The sequence below is a fragment of the Trifolium pratense genome, linkage group LG2 (genome assembly GCF_020283565.1).
Source record: "Trifolium pratense cultivar HEN17-A07 linkage group LG2, ARS_RC_1.1, whole genome shotgun sequence".
NCBI classification, from domain to species: Eukaryota; Viridiplantae; Streptophyta; class Magnoliopsida; order Fabales; family Fabaceae; genus Trifolium; species Trifolium pratense.
This window is the reverse complement of record NC_060060.1, coordinates 15453093-15469869: the sequence shown is the minus strand read 5'-3', so window position 1 is coordinate 15469869 and position 16777 is coordinate 15453093. Positions and strand designations below refer to the sequence as shown.

Below are 16777 nucleotides of genomic sequence, written 5' to 3'. Positions count from 1 at the left end.
TCGTGCATTCATACACTCCATGAACTATTATTAAAATTATTTGAAATATTTAGGATAATTTAATAAGTTTGATACTAATTAACCTTATTATATTATTATTAATGGTTAGTAGTAAACTTTGTAGTAATATTATTTATGTTTCGTTTATTAAAAAAAATAAATTTATGTGTTTTTTTTTTCATAAAAAATATTGTTTATGTTTTGTTTTCCTTTCTATATTACTATTTTTATGCGGTTCCTTCTTACTATTTTTTCTATATTCTTTCTATAATTTTTTTTATCGACTAATCTTTCTATAATTTTTTTATTGTTTTTTTTTGTTTCTTATTCTTATGTATAATTTGTTTTGTTTTTATATTTAAACATATCATTTGTATATTTCTTTTTATGTTTTTTTTAGTGAAATTATAAAACTTTGAAAGTGGTTAAAAATAATAAGATAAAATACTCCCTCCGGTCCTTTTTATAAGGAACACTTAGGGCAAAAAATTTGGTTCTTTTTATAAGAAACTTTGACCAATTTTCAAATGTTTTAAATGTTCAATTTCACTTATGCCCTTATTTATTATGAGAGAGAATTTAAAAATAAGTAAGTTAGTTGAATAAAGAGTAATTAAATAAGGGTATACATGGAATAAATTTAAATTTATAAGTATATTAAATGAAAATAACTATGTTAAATGTGCTTCATTGGTTTGTGTAATTTTTTTAAAGTGTTATTTATAAAAAGGAGGGAGGGAGTAGTAACTTATGGTAATTTTAATATATCAGTAGCAGAAAATAAAAATACAAGGTTATTCTTGTTTCTTCTTCTTCCGCACAACTCCATTCTCCGCCTCTTTCTCTTTTCAACCTCACCATCACCGCCATCTCGCCGCCTCACCGTCGCGGTCTGGCCGGATTTCGATCTCACCGTCACTCCCTCTTTAACAATGGGGAAACAGAGTTTGAGATTAAGAAATAAAATGGAATGAAATGAAATCAAATTCAAGTATTATCATAAACTCTAGTTTACACATTCAATCTCAAATTACAACTCCAGTTCTCCGTATTGCCTCGATTCCCAGAGATTATTGAAATTGAAGATTTGAAGAATTTTGCAAAAAATTGAAATTGATAGATGGATCAAGGGAGACAAGTGTTCACGGTGGACCTTCTTGAACGATATGCTGCAAAGGGTCATGGAGTTATCACCTGTATAGCTGCTGGAAATGATGTCATTGTTATTGGAACTAGTAGAGGATGGGTCATTAGGCATGATTTTGGAGTTGGTGATTCTCAAGGTAAATTTTTTTTCTTTTTTTTCTGATACATTGTGATACACATTATCTGTTGATTTTTAATGCACCTTTCGTTCTGCTGTGACAAAAATCGATTCCGGCTAAAACTGAGTTAAATGTGAAATGATCTATGTTTGAATACTTTTATGTAAAAGTGAGTTGAACAATAAGTTTGAGTGTAAAATTCAATTATAGAATCTAAAGAACCAATTTTTAGCTTAAGTTAGAATCCATTCTGGAGGCAAAATAAATTTTACTCGAGAGTAACCGAACATGCCAAAATCAATTTTGCATTTTTCAAAAGTGGAATCGAACATACACTATAGTGGAAATGAATTGGCATCCGACCCCCCGTCTGATATGGGATCTCAAATTTAGTAACTTTAGTAACAATTTGAGTGTCTAATTTGGTGATTTATCTGCTATTGAACTGAGATATAGAGTAGGGTTTGGTGTTTCAAATTTCAATGATTCTGTTTTATCGGTTGATAATGTTGTGCTTGAGCATATGCTGAAATTTGGAGTCTGTCTTGTGCTTTGATATCATGATTGGTTGTTCAAATGAGTTAATGAGAGTCTGATATGTTATTATCTGTTGGAGTACAGAGTTTGATCTATCTGCAGGTCGTCCTGGGGACCAATCAATCCATAGAGTTTTTGTTGATCCAGGAGGTTGTCATTGTATTGCCACTGTTGTTGGTCCGGGAGGAGCTGAAACTTTCTATACTCATGCAAAATGGACCAAGCCGCGAGTTTTGAGCAAGCTGAAAGGTCTTGTTGTGAATGTTGTTGCATGGAACAGGCAACAGATAACTGAAGGTAGTCAGTTAATTGCCTATCTGGCTGTTGCACTATGATAAATGTACAACAAAGACCTCTGCTCCACATATTTCATTTCCTGTTTGATGTTCTGATTTAACTTTCAAAATGTAGTTTCCACAAAGGAAGTCATTCTCGGTACAGATAATGGTCAACTTCATGAACTGGCTGTGGACGAGAAGGACAAGAAGGAAAAATATATCAAGTTTCTCTATGAATTGACAGAACTTCCAGAAGCTTTAATGGGTTTACAGGTATATCTTCTGTCTGTTTAGTGTTTTAGGTTCTATTTCTGAAGATTTTGCCTTTGGTTGCATCCTATTTTTTGAGAAATTAAAGTCAAAGACTTTTTTCTACGTTCCAAGTGTGATTAAGGCATTCAATTTATGGTTCTTGTCATTTCTGTTCAGATGGAAACGGCTAGTGTAATTAATGAGACTAGATATTATGTGATGGCAGTTACTCCGACCCGGATGTACTCTTTCACTGGCTTTGGATCACTAGAAGTAAGTCAAATGCTATAAATTTGCTCATTTCTGATTTTCATTTCTCCCCCTCTTTGGTGTGTGTTCATGCCAATTGAGGCACAATAGCATGATAACATAAATGAACACTTGAGTCAAAACACATTTTTTTGTTTTGTATAATGTTGAATTTGGCTTGAACTCTCTATCTTATGTGTGTGCCTGCATTGTGTTATCCTTCTGTCTGCTCCATTTGTGTTTGTTTTTACTACCTTCTCATTTGCTTTGGTCTTATGGCGCCGCATACTGGTTGAGGCATCATCTGGTGCGTATAATAAACGTTGCATTGATATTCTAAAGTGACAATTACTTTCAGACGGAGAAAAAGTGCAAATGAGACACTTTATGAGACGGAGGGAGTATGTTGTAATTTAATCTATTATACATGGACATTCACATATATTTACAGCGAATGGGGGGAGGGAGGAGCAGAGTATTTTTATCTTTTAAGTAGTTGTTTTCAGGACAAAATGTTGTCACGTAGTTTGTTGAGTAGCAAAATTTTGAAGTTCTTTTCATGTACCTTTGTGATTTATTTTTCCATTTTAAGAATTAAATAAATGTTACATAATATTTATGAACATGTGATTAATGTTATATTGTGTGTTTGTCCTAAATCATATTGTCTTATTCTATCACACCATCAAATATTGATCTCGGGTTTTGTCTTTTTATCATATCGTTATATTTCACAAGTTTAAACTTTGCGAATTGTTGTACAAAATGTAGACTGTGTTTGCAAGTTATTTAGACCGTGCAGTGCATTTCATGGAACTTCCCGGTGACATACCAAACAGGCAAGTAGTCGTTCTTTTCAAATAATAATAATAATAATAATAATAATAATAATAATAATAATAATAATAATAATAATAATGTTAAAAATATGAGAGAATGCTTTATTGATTTATTCCTCAGCTCAAGGCTGGTATTTATAATAAAAGTACAACTGGCTATCTCCTTGATTTTAGGAGAAATAAAAGGAAATAATGATATGTTTAAAATAACAAATTAGGAAACTAAATATATTCCAACACCCCCCCTCAAGTTGGTGCATAGATATCTGTCATGCCCAACTTGCCTATCAAATGCTCAAAGGTGGGTCTTGCCAAACTTTTGGTTAAGATATCTGCAGTTTGTTGACTTGAAGTTACAAAAGGTAAACATATGATTCCAGCATCTAACTTCTCTTTTATGAAATGTCGATCAATCTCAATATGCTTGGTTCTGTCATGTTGAACAGGGTTATGAGCTATGCTAATGGCAGCTTTACTGTCAGAGTACAATTTCAACGGAAGCTCAATTTTCATCTTAAGTTCTTCTAAGACTCTATGGATCCATAATCCTTCACATATACCTTGAGCCATAGCTCTAAACTCAGCTTCTGCACTACTTCTTGCTACAACTCCTTGTTTCTTGCTCCTCCATGTCACAAGATTACCCCAAACATAGGCACAATATCCAGAAGTTGATCTTCTATCAGTAATCGAACCTGCCCAATCAGCATCGGTGAAGATAGACACATTTCTTTCATTAGTCTTCCTGAAAAATAATCCTTTTCCGGGAGTTGCCTTTAAATATCTCAGTATCCTATAGACTGCCTCAAGATGTTCCTCAAAAGGAGAATGCATAAACTGGCTTACTACACTAACTGAGAACGCAATGTCTGGTCTGGTATGTGACAGATAAATCAATTTCCCAACCAATCTCTGGTATCTTCCGGTATCAACAGGAACATTACCTTTTTCCCAAAGTTTTGCATTAGGATCCATAGGGGTATCTGCCGGTCGACATCCACTCATTCCCGTTTCTTTCAATAAATCGATGATGTATTTCTGCTGGGAAACAACAATACCATCTGTCAGATTTTATATTGGGCCTAACTCATCCCTACAAAACCGGCTTATATTATAAACACTACATAGGCCATATCTCTTAGCAATGTGGGACTAAATCCACCCCTTCACACCCAACACAATGAAGGTGTTGGAGGCTGCAATGAAGGCAACCCAAATGCCGCAATTAGGCGGACGGGGGCGGACCGCAATGAAGGCGGAATATCCAACACACCCCCTCACGCTCAGGCCCAATGGGCCTGAAGCGTGGACGATGCGGGAAGCCCAACAATAGATCTAGGATAGGCTCTGATACCATGTCAGATTTTATATTGGGCCTAACTCATCCCTACAAAACCGGCTTATATTATAAACACTACATAGGCCATATCTCTTAGCAATGTGAGACTAAATCCACCCCTTCACACCCAACACAATGAAGGTGTTGGAGGCTGCAATGAAGGCAACCCAAATGCCGCAATTAGGCGGACGGGGGCGGACCGCAATGAAGGCGGAATATCCAACACCATCTTTTGATCGAGCAACCTCCATACCAAGAAAATATCTCATGGATCCCAAGTCCTTGATTTCAAAGTCTGCTGCTAATTTCTCTTTTACTCTTCCCATTTCAACTGTATCATTTCCGGTAAGAACAATATCATCGACATAAACAATCAGGACAGCTACTTTCCCATCTTGGGAGAACTTTGTGAACAAGGTGTGGTCAGCCTGCCCTTGAACGTACCCTTGTTTCTTCATGGACTGAGTGAATTTTTCAAACCAAGCTCTAGGAGATTGCTTTAATCCATACAAAGACCTATTTAGTTTGCATACATTTGATCCAAACCTGTCTTCAAAACCAGGAGGAATGTCCATATATACTTCTTCTTCTAAATCACCATTGAGAAAGGCATTTTTAACATCTAACTGATGTAGGGGCCAATCCAGGTTAGCTGCAACAGATAAGAGAATTCTAACAGTATTCAATTTAGCAACAGGAGCAAATGTCTCTGAGTAGTCTATACCATAGGTCTGAGTAAACCCCTTAGCTACCAATCGAGCCTTATACCTTTCAATTGACCCATCTGAATTATACTTCACAGTAAACACCCATTTGCATCCAACTGTCTTCTTCCCATCCGGTAGTGTCATAATACTCCAAGTTTTGTTCTTTTCAAGGGCTTTCATCTCCTCAAGTACAGCTTCCCTCCACTTTGGAACTTCTAGAGCAACCTGTACATTTTTTGGAATTTCTACACTAGACAATTTTGAGGTGAAAGCAGAAAATGATGAAGACAATTTTGAATATGATATGAAATTAGACAAGGGATGTTTAGTGCATGATCTAACAGGTTTTCTAACAGCAACTGGATCATCTATATCGGGATACAAGATACGACTCTCAGAAACAGAGATAGACTTACCTTTTCGGTTTTTAGGAGGTTGATCATTCCCCGGTTCAGATTCATGACACTGTTGAGATGTGGACTCATCACTTCCTTTGTGATTCTTTCTCACAGAAACCTTTCCTTTCCAAATGTTGTTTTCTGCTTCAAACCTATTCTCTTTAGATGACTCACTACTTTGTGGCATTTCAATTAGATCATCATTATTACTTTGAAAATTCTCATGATTTTCTTCATGAGAAAATGTAGGCTCAGATTCACCAAGTTCCTTACTCATAATAGGAGTAGGCTCAGATAAAGAATCATGACCATTTTCTGTTGGTGCAAAACTGTAAATCTTAGAACTTTCTGATTCCGGCAAAGATAAATTATTAAAAAAACTCATGTCCTCGGTTTGAAACGAGTCTTCCTTTAAATTCCCCCCCTGAAGATGAGTATCATCAAAAAAATATTTGTTTTCAAAAAATGTAACGTCCATAGTGACATACATTTTCTTGTTTTTTGGATCAAAACATTTATATCCCTTCTGGGTTGGGGAGTATCCAACAAAAACACATTTTATAGCACGTGGTTCGAGTTTTCCAACATTCTTATGTTCATGTACAAAGGCTGTGCAACCAAAATTTTTTAATGTCAAATCATTTGAAACACGAGTACTAGGAAAACATTCTTTGAAAGTATCAATTGGAGTTTGAAAATTGAGAACTTTTGAAGGCATTCTGTTAATTAAATAGGCAGCAGTCAAAACCGCTTCACCCCACAAATAGTTTGGTACTTTACTTGAGAAAAGTAAAGCTCTAGCTACCTCTAATAAATGTCTATTTTTTCTTTCTGCAACTCCATTTTGTTGGGGAGTATTAGGACAAGAACTTTGATGTATAATTCCATTTTTAAGAAAAAAATCACTCAAATTAGCGTTAAAATATTCTTTGCCATTATCACTTCTAAAGACTTGAATATTAGTTTGATATTGGTTTTGCACCATTGTACAAAAATCTTTTACAGCCTGACAAACATCAGATTTCCCCTTTAACAAGTACACCCAACATACCCTTGAATGGTCATCGATCAAGGTGATAAACCATTTCTTAAGAGATAGTGTACTTGTACGGTTAGGGCCCCAAACATCACTGTGAATAATAGAAAAAGGTTTTGATGGTTTGTAAGGCTGTATTGCAAAATGGGAACGATGATGTTTCGCAAATTCACATGCTTCACATTTAAACAAAGAAATATCCTTATTACGAAATAACTTTGGAAACAAGTGTTTTAAATAGGGAAAACTAGGATGACCTAATCGTAAATGCCATAACATAATATTGTCATCATGATTATTCAAAACAGAAAAAGACTCAAAGCAGGAACTTATTGTTTCAGAAGGTAGTTGTGATGCAGATCCAATGTCAAAGTAGTAGAGTCCTCCACTCTCCTCAGCGCTGCCAATCATCTTTCCCGAGTTCAAATCCTGAAAGACACAATGAGATCGGAAAAAATTAGTTTGACAATTTATATCTTGGGCTAACTTACTAACGGACATTAGACTACATGACAAGTTGGGAACATGAAGGACATTTTTAAGAGTTAACATTGGAGACAACACAACTGACCCTTTACCGGCAATGGCTGAAAAAGAGCCATCTGCGACTTTTATTTTTTGATTACCTACACATGGACTATATGAAGAGAACAAAGAGGATTCACCTGTCATGTGATCAGAGGCACCGGAATCTACTATCCAAGTATGATTGGGACTGACACTAAGAAAAACAGAGTTACCTTTTGTTGCTACAGAGCAAGAGGGAGTTTGAGACTCGAGGAGTTTGAACAGTTTCTCTAGTTGTTCCGTAGTGAATGGACCCTGAGTTGAAGTAGATTGTTGTCCTTGATCAGAATTACTTGCTTGGAATGCACGACCACCTTTCTTCTTCTTCCAATTAGGAGTCCAGTTAGGAGGTTTGCCTTTGAGCTTCCAACAATCTTCACGCGTATGCCATTCGCGGTTGCAGTAATCACATCGAGGAACTTCGTCTGGTTTTTTTCCTTCGTAGGGGTTTCTAGTTGCCAAAGCTGAGCCTTCAGATTCAGAGATGCGAGGTGTCTTGCCCATCATAATTCCTTGTCGTGCCTCCTCCCTTTTTATTTCTGCAAAAGTTTCACGAAGAGTTGGCAATGGAACCTTTCCCAAAACTCGACCTCTTACCTCATCAAGGTCTTTATTCAGCCCAGCGAGAAACATGAACACACGATCATTCTCTTGCCTCTTTAGAAATAAAACACTATCTTCTGCGCATTTCCAATTGTCATCATAACAAAGATCCAACTCTTGCCACAAGGTCAGCAACTCATTGTAATAAGTAGTTACATTCCGGTCACCTTGCTTAGCATGCCATAATCGTGACTTTAAACCAAAGATTTGAGAGGCGTTTTGGATATCAGAGTATGTTTCCTTAACAGCTTCCCACACATCCTTTGCTGAAGGCAAAAACATGTAAGGCTTGCCTATGCCAGGTTCCATAGTGCTTACTAACCAGGCAATAATCATGGAGTTTTCAGACTTCCATTGTTGGTGAAGTGGGTCTCCTTGTGCCGGTTCAGCGAAAGCACCCGTCAAAAAACCAAGTCTTCCTTTGCCATCCAATACCAATCGAACAGTTTGGGCCCATTGATTATAGTTATTCCCGTTCATCTTAGGAATATCGACCTTGAGGGAGGAACCCTCCTTGTCTTTGAAGCCTGTGTTGAAATCTCTGTCACCATAAACAGGTTTATTCCTGTTTTCGTTGTTTCCGCCATTACCGCTACTGGTAGCGATAAAGTCTGGTATCTTTCCGAAGTCTGGTATCCCACCACCACGGCCACCACCGTCTCCGCGGCCAGCTCCGTCTACGCGGCCACCTCCTCCGTTTCCGCGGCCAGCACTTGCAGGTTGGCCATCGTTATTGACCGAGGATCCGGTATAGGCCTGGCCTAGGGAAGGCCACTTGTTGTGGTCGGCCATGAGAGGCTAAACGGGTATGGGAATGGGTCGGGTAAAAGAACGGGTCGAACAGAAATTTTTTTCCAGGGCTGCGCCCCGAACCCCACTAGTTGTGGAAAGCTTTACAGTAGCACTCTAACCCTAACCTAGGTCTCGTGATACCATGTTAAAAATATGAGAGAATGCTTTATTGATTTATTCCTCAGCTAAAGGCTGGTATTTATAATAAAAGTACAACTGGCTATCTCCTTGATTTTAGGAGAAATAAAAGGAAATAATGATATGTTTAAAATAACAAATTAGGAAACTAAATATATTCCAACAAATAATAATAATAATAATAATAATTTGAAATGCAAGAAACCTGGAGGCTAAAAGTTCCCTTGATATTTACAGTCTTTCACATTCTGTGTTTTCTGTTCTAAGACTTCATTTTAATGGTTATCTTTCAGTGAGTTGCATTTTTACATTAAGCAACGAAGAGCTGTACATTTTGCATGGCTCTCTGGAGCTGGCATTTACCATGGTGGCTTAAATTTTGGAGGGCAACATAGGTAATTTAGGCCATGACTAGATTTTGTTATCTGTTAAATCTACACTGGATTTTATTTAGAACATGCTCCTTATGTTGGTCTTCGTTCTGCAAATCTCATTTAAGAGCACGCTATTTGTACTTCATGAGTGGTTCTAAATGTTGTTTTTGTTAAACCCATCCATATTGTTTGTTCTTAGGAACTTATTCACCTTTCTAATCTTTTAACCACATGATTTCTCTTCTAGTGCAAATGGGAATTTTATTGAAAACAAGGCTCTTTTGAACTACTCCAAGTTGTCTGAAGGAGTTGAAGCAGTTAAACCAAGTTCAATGGCATTGTCTGAATTTCATTTCTTGTTGCTTTTAGAGAATAAGGTCAAGGTGTGTATGCACTTTTATCTTTCATTGTTTTGTTTGCATCATAGTGCCTATGCCATGCACAATATCTTTTTGAGTTAACATTTGCTTGTTAAATTGTTTGTACATCTATAGGTTGTAAATAGAATTAGTGAGAATATCATAGAAGAACTTCAGTTTGACCAAACATCTGATTCAGCATCAAAGGGTATTATTGGATTATCTAGTGATGCCACGGCTGGTTTATTCTATGCATATGATCAAAACTCCATCTTTCAGGTTTGTGTTCTCTGACTACTACAGCCTTCTGTATCTTGGATCTAATTGTCTTGGTTGTGATCAATGCTGCTGCTGAATTTGTTAATAGGTGTCTATCAATGATGAGGGTCGAGATATGTGGAAAGTGTATCTTGACATGAAAGAATATGCCGCTGCTTTAGTGAATTGTCGTGACCCTTTTCAAAGGGACCAAGTATATTTAGTGCAGGTAATCTTCATTTGCATTTACTGTGACTTGATATGGTTTGTTTGGCAACATAAATTCAAGGTTTTTTTTTTTACCACAATTCCGTGGTTTAGTTTTTGACTAGAATCGTTTATGGTGCAGGCTGAAGCTGCGTTTGACTCTAAAGATTATTTTAGAGCTGCATCTTTCTATGCCAAAGTAAATTCTTTTTTTAATTTAACTATTTTGGTTAGTAAATGCCTTTTGTGCTGAAGACATATGCCTATCTCGCTCTCAACTTAATATAAAAGATAAAAATGTCTGACAGAAATATAAAATATGCCGTGCAGATCAATTATATTTTATCATTTGAGGAGGTCACTTTGAAGTTCATCAGTGCTGGTGAGCAGGTACTTTTCATGTTTCTGGCCTTTTAAGCTATATGAAATTGAAGAGATAGCTATTTTTTTATTCCAGAAAAAGTCTGCTGCTTTTATATCTAAAGCATTTGTGTGTAGCCTCCATGGATTGAACAAATTCACCAATTTTTTTTCTTATCCGCAGGATGCTTTGAGGACTTTCTTATTGCGGAAGCTTGATAATTTAGAAAAGGACGATAAATGCCAAATAACAATGATATCCACATGGGCAACTGAGTTATACCTGGACAAGGTTCTACTGTGTGCCTGAAACTTTATAGGAAAATTGTTTACCACTTTTATTCCTTTATCTCTAATAATGTGAACAATTGCATGAATAATGATAAAATCTCGTGTACTCGTTTCCAAAGTCCGAAGTTGGAATAGAATAGAAGGGTGCTTATTTCTGTACCTGTTTCCTGAATGCCATATATTTTCTGCGAAGCATTTTTAACTTCTTATTATTTCCTTTATTTGGAATTGTTGCATTGAGTGTAAGGGTTAGTGTACACAAGAACCATTCTGACACCTCCAAGTACAATAGAAGATAAACTTGTTTCTAAGGAAGAAATAAATTCCCACTATGGCTTTGGGAAATTAAATGACTACATCAATTGTATATTTCCCTTTAGTTGTGAGATATTTTAAGTACGGTCACTCAGTTTAGTTTCATATATTGATCTTTAGATAAATCGACTGCTTTTAGAAGATGACTCTGCTTTGGAGAATAGCAATTCGGATTATAAATCAATTATTACGGAGTTCCGTGCTTTTCTCAGTGACAGCAAGGATGTATTGGATGAAACAACTACAATGAATCTTTTAGAAAGGTAGCAGTTGATACTTGATTTTTTGGTGCATGCCCGTTTTCTTTTATTTATACAGTTCTGGTTGCTTGAATATGAAATAATCTCAACTACTTAGTTATTTCATTTACTACTCAATTTGACAAATAGATGTAGGAAAGATAAAGGATGTGCTTCTAAGGCAGATTAGGAGACCACAACCTTGTCAAATGTTGTTTAGCTGTTGGTAGAACTTATAAACCTTGTCATTCAATAACGTTTTTTTTTTCTTTCTTCTTTTTCATATTAATAAAAAGAATAGTATTCAATTTACTTCATGGTTCATTTCCGTCTCATTTAAAACTTTTGGTTAAAATTAGTTAATATACATAATACAGTCATTTTATCTATATGTAATCATGCTTTTGCAATTTTTGACAGTTATGGAAGGGTTGAAGAAATGGTATATTTTGCTAGCTTAAAAGGGCAATATGAGATTGTAGTTCACCATTACATTCAGGTGATCTGATTCTACTTATGTCTTGTGTGGTTACTGAAGCCTTTCATTTCCAGATCTATGATTCTTTATTGGAATATACTATCTGACTATGGCGTCTTTTGTTGTTCTTTCTATTTTTTTTCATTCTTGATTCAGCAAGGAGAAGCAAAAAAAGCACTAGAAGTGCTTCAGAAACCTTCTGTGCCTGTAGATCTTCAGGTAAAGTTCAGCCTCAGGGATTTAGGGAATCATAATCTTTTGGTTTCTATTGGCTTAACTATACATTTGGTCCCTTACGTTTATTTTAGGTTTCAATTTGGTCCCTTACGTTTAAAAAGTATCAATTTGGTCCCTTACGTTTATTTTAGGTTTCAAGTTGGTCCTTTCCGTCAATTTTGTCACATGTGGCAGTCAATTTGCACATGTGGACTGACACATGGCACTTGGACACACTGACACGTGTACTGTTCAAACGGTGTTAGTGACAAAATTGACGGAAAGGACTAACTTGAAACTCAAAATAAACGTAAGGGACCAAATTGATACTTTTTAAACGTAAGGGACCAAATTGAAACCTAAAATAAACGTAAGGGACCAAATGTGTAGTTAAGCCGGTTTCTATTCTATCTGGTTCTTCCTGAGTTTTTAAACTATGATTTTGTTTGGAACCAACACTTCTCAATTTCTTCAGATAAATATATATATACACAATGATCAGTACTGTTTGTCCTATGCAGTATAAATTTGCTCCAGACCTTATTGCCCTTGATGCATACGAAACTGTGGAGTCATGGATGGCTACAAAGAATTTGAACCCAAGGAAACTGATTCCTGCAATGATGCGTTATTCAAGTGAACCTCATGCAAAGTACTGCATACTCAGAATTGCATTTTCAATCTTTCAAATGTTTCAGTCAGAAATGACGAGTTCACAAATTTGTTTTAATTATATCAACTGTTTAAAAATGCAGGAATGAGACACACGAAGTCATTAAGTATCTTGAATTTTGTGTTCATAAATTGCATAATGAAGACCCGGGTGTTCATAACCTGCTGCTTTCTTTATATGCAAAGCAGGTTGAGTAGTTTTCTTTCACATTTCTATTGTATTGTACTGGTCATAAAATATATACACTCCTTCCATCCCTTTATATACGACTCCTTTTATTCATTTACACTATCTTGATTATGTATTTTGGTCTGTGTTTAAGTTGTTTCCATTTATCTACTCAGGAGGATGATAGTTCACTTCTACGATTCCTCGAATGTAAATTTGGAAAAGGACCAGAAAATGGTCCCGAGTTCTTCTATGATCCCAAATATGCTCTACGTCTTTGCCTCAAGGAAAAACGGATGCGTGCATGTGTTCATATATACAGCATGATGTCTATGCATGAAGAAGCCGTTGCTCTTGCCCTACAGGTGAGACTAACACAACGAATATGTTCCTACTTACCGCTGCATCTATACAATAAAAGAGGTAGTACTGTAGGAACATCTGCTTTGCATCATTTGTGATGTTTCATCACTTGCCCTTGTACCTTACGGGCTTGCTGCAAGAACAACCAAGTCACAGAATAATTCATTGATGAGGCCCAAAAGTACCCTTGATTGTGGTTTTTTCATCCCTAATTCATCCTCTTCTCTACTATGTCTGTAATATGGTAATGGTTGCTGAATCTTAAAGATTGGAATCGTCCTGCAATTTTGTAGAAAGTAGTAGAGGATATCCAGTTAGAAGTGCCTTAATCTACAAAAAGGGCTTTATTTTTTTGAAAATGACTTTTTGGTGCTAAGTTGTTTCTCTATACCAGGTTGATCCAGAGCTAGCTATGGCTGAAGCCGATAAGGTTGAAGATGATGAAGATTTGAGAAAGAAGCTATGGCTCATGATTGCCAAGCATGTTGTTGAACAAGAAAAAGGAACCAAGAGGGAAAACATTAGGATGGCAATTGCATTTCTTAAAGAAACTGATGGCTTGCTGAAGATTGAAGATATATTACCGTTTTTTCCAGATTTTACCCTGATTGATGACTTCAAGGTACATTTATTTTTTCTCTTGCTGTCTCTATTAAGAATATTCAACTCTGGTCAATTTACAAGGTATATATCAATGAGACCTACTAGTAATTTTTTTATTGGTTATTATATGTTTCCATGTAAATAAAATAACATGGCCTCCTTTCATGATATTAACAAAATTTGTTTATGAGTCATTTGTTGTTTATCTGAATTTATGCAGGAAGCTATCTGCTCATCATTGGAAGATTACAACAAGCAAATTGAACAGTTGAAGGAAGAGATGAATGACACAACCCATGGGGCTGATAACATAAGAAATGATATCAGTGCACTTGCTCAAAGATGCACCGTTATTGATCGCGATGAGGAATGTGGGGTATTGATCTTCCTGATATACATTTGACAAAGTTACACTATCGCTGTTCAGTTTTTTACTTGTAGTTATTTACCACAACTATGTTAAGATCAATCTGCTTTCAATCGTTAAATGCACTGTTTTTGTTTGTTTTTATGAATCTGTTGGTTGAGATAATAATTGTTAATCTGACTCCCTAGGTATGTCGGCGAAAGATTCTAAATACTGGTAGGGAGTTCGGCTTGGGTCGTGGTTATACATCAGTAGGACAAATGGCTCCATTTTATGTCTTTCCATGTGGACATGCCTTCCACGCACAATGCCTTATTGCCCATGTGACTCGTTGTACAGTTGAGACCCATGTGAGTATACAAATTGTTTTTCCTATTTTTATGACATCTCTTTGTGACGACCTCCCGCGTATGCTACCTGAAAGTTTATTGTTCTCTGTAGTACCTTCAGTTTTTTTTTTATCAAAATCAATATGTGGCTTTATTCGAAATAATAAAGACACCAGTGAACTGCACATTGTTTCAGATGAGTTGAATAGAATTGCCAATAAAATAACCAAGTTGAAAGGGCACACTGATCTTATGTCTAGCTTTTCACATAAAAGATTTAAATAGTTTGAGAGGGTTTCTTTGTTGCATTAATTTTAATAGTCAGCACAAAAATGCTGTTTGGATCTTTGGGTTTAACTTCGGCACACTGTTTACTTATATAGAATATAAATCACAATCTGAGCTATATAGAAACTTTGGGTTATAAAGTAGTAAGATACTAGAGGGCCACCTATAGTATTTGGCAAACTTCAATGAAAGGTTTATATCTACAACTTTACTTGGTAATTTTAAGTACTTACCTATGTATGGTTATGTATTAACTATATGCTTCTGTATCTTAAAGTTGTATTGAAATATAGTTAGTTAGTTTTTTTTTTTTTTTGAAACGGCCAAAGTCAATAATTAGTTGTTAATGTTAGTATTTTTCTTCTTCACTAGGACTTGAACCTTGGTCCTTTAACTCCTTAATTCCCTTAACCCTTAGCTCAAATTAGTTGAGCTACCCAACCCGCCGTATTCAAATATACTAGTTATGATTGACAGAATCCTGTTTGCGTGTCCTTTTCAGTTTCACCACCTCAAACTATTCTTATTATCTCCAACACCCTTATTTAAATAATTTCTTTTGGGAAATGTTGCAGGCTGAGCATATTCTGGATCTACAAAAGCAACTTACTTTGATAAGCAGTGAAGCAAGGAGAGAATCCAATGGCAATCTTACTTTAGAGGGATCCATTTCTAGCATGACCTCTATAGATAAGGTTTGTTCGGAACTCACTTTCATGCATCAATGATGTTGTATATCAATTGGCAATGGAAGAATTTTGTAGCTCAGAAATGCAATGCATTTTACCTGCATTGAAGTTTCAGCTTCAAATTTATTTTAATTAGGCATGAAACATGGTGTTACATGCTGATGCTTCGTTGAATAACTCTGTTTACTAACGTCACAAATTTGTTGGCAGCTCCGATCACAACTAGATGATGCTATAGCTAGTGAATGCCCATTTTGTGGCGACTTGATGATCCGAGAGATTTCTTTGCCATTTATCCTTCCCGACGAAAATCAGCATGTTGCATCATGGGAGATAAAACCAAATGTTGGAAGCCAGAGAATCCCAGTATCTATCTGATGTGCAATGTGTGAAAAATCTTTGTTCATCTATTGTACCTATTGTACCATAAACACAATTCTTTGTAGTGTGTTTTGTTGCGATATTTCAATTCATTTTATATTTTAAGTCGGATTTTTCCTTTTTATTTTCCGGTTGGCTCTCTGATTTTCTGATTACCATAGAAAATATTTGTACTCTAATCCCCACTGTAAATCATGCACCTTAATGTAATTTTGAGTTGTATAGAAATTTTTAATTTGGACATATCAATATTATCAATTTACATTCAAATTGCTTATTTCTTAATATTTATTTTTTATTTTTTTAATAATATTCTTAATATATTTCTTTTTTTGGTTGTCTCAATAAACTTCTTATATTAATATTATTATATTTTAGCTCTTTAGTTTCTCCAAAAAAAATATTATTATAAGGTTTAACACGATTTTTTTCTTTTTGAGTTTATAGATGATAAACTGATAGTGTAATAAAAGTTTACACGGACAATCAACCAAAATCCATAATTTTGCCATGTCATTATTATTAAATTAAAATATTAAAAATGTGTCTTCCATTTGCTAACCACTTCCCCACGTTTTCTTCATCCAAACTCAATAACTCATCCTCTCACTATTTTCGTACACCGACCCCATTGCTGATTGCTGCCCATCAAATACAACCTGCGCATGCTCCCTGGTGAGACATGATATTAACATTAATATCATGTCTCCCCAAGGCAAAGCGTCGTTTCCTCTGATATTAGTTTCCATCCCTTGATTTAGTTTGAGTTAGATGTTGCCATGGATACTATACTACCTTGCAATGGGTGTTTGTTGGGCG

At 35.7% G+C, this 16777-nt stretch overlaps 2 protein-coding genes across 2 annotated transcripts; one reads left to right on the top strand and one right to left on the bottom strand.

Moving 5' to 3' along the window:
- Positions 1 to 750: 750 nt before the first annotated feature.
- On the top strand, positions 751 to 16228 carry LOC123907532 (vacuolar sorting protein 18). Its single transcript, XM_045957831.1, has 23 exons — positions 751 to 1283; positions 1887 to 2099; positions 2214 to 2353; positions 2510 to 2605; positions 3353 to 3420; positions 9294 to 9395; positions 9622 to 9757; positions 9869 to 10012; positions 10101 to 10220; positions 10341 to 10397; positions 10529 to 10588; positions 10743 to 10850; positions 11285 to 11427; positions 11824 to 11902; positions 12038 to 12100; positions 12619 to 12749; positions 12853 to 12958; positions 13115 to 13303; positions 13696 to 13923; positions 14125 to 14280; positions 14460 to 14621; positions 15464 to 15583; positions 15788 to 16228. The coding sequence occupies exons 1-23, from the start codon at positions 1121 to 1123 to the stop codon at positions 15953 to 15955; spliced, it is 2952 nt and encodes a 983-aa protein (XP_045813787.1). The 5' UTR covers positions 751 to 1120; the 3' UTR covers positions 15956 to 16228.
- LOC123907533 lies at positions 7147 to 8877 on the bottom strand. The gene is made up of 2 exons (XM_045957832.1): positions 7641 to 8877; positions 7147 to 7329 (listed from the first exon to the last, which is right to left on the bottom strand). Exons 1-2 carry the CDS (start codon positions 8860 to 8862, stop codon positions 7295 to 7297), a joined length of 1257 nt encoding a protein of 418 aa, XP_045813788.1. The 5' UTR covers positions 8863 to 8877; the 3' UTR covers positions 7147 to 7294.
- Positions 16229 to 16777: the final 549 nt, after the last annotated feature.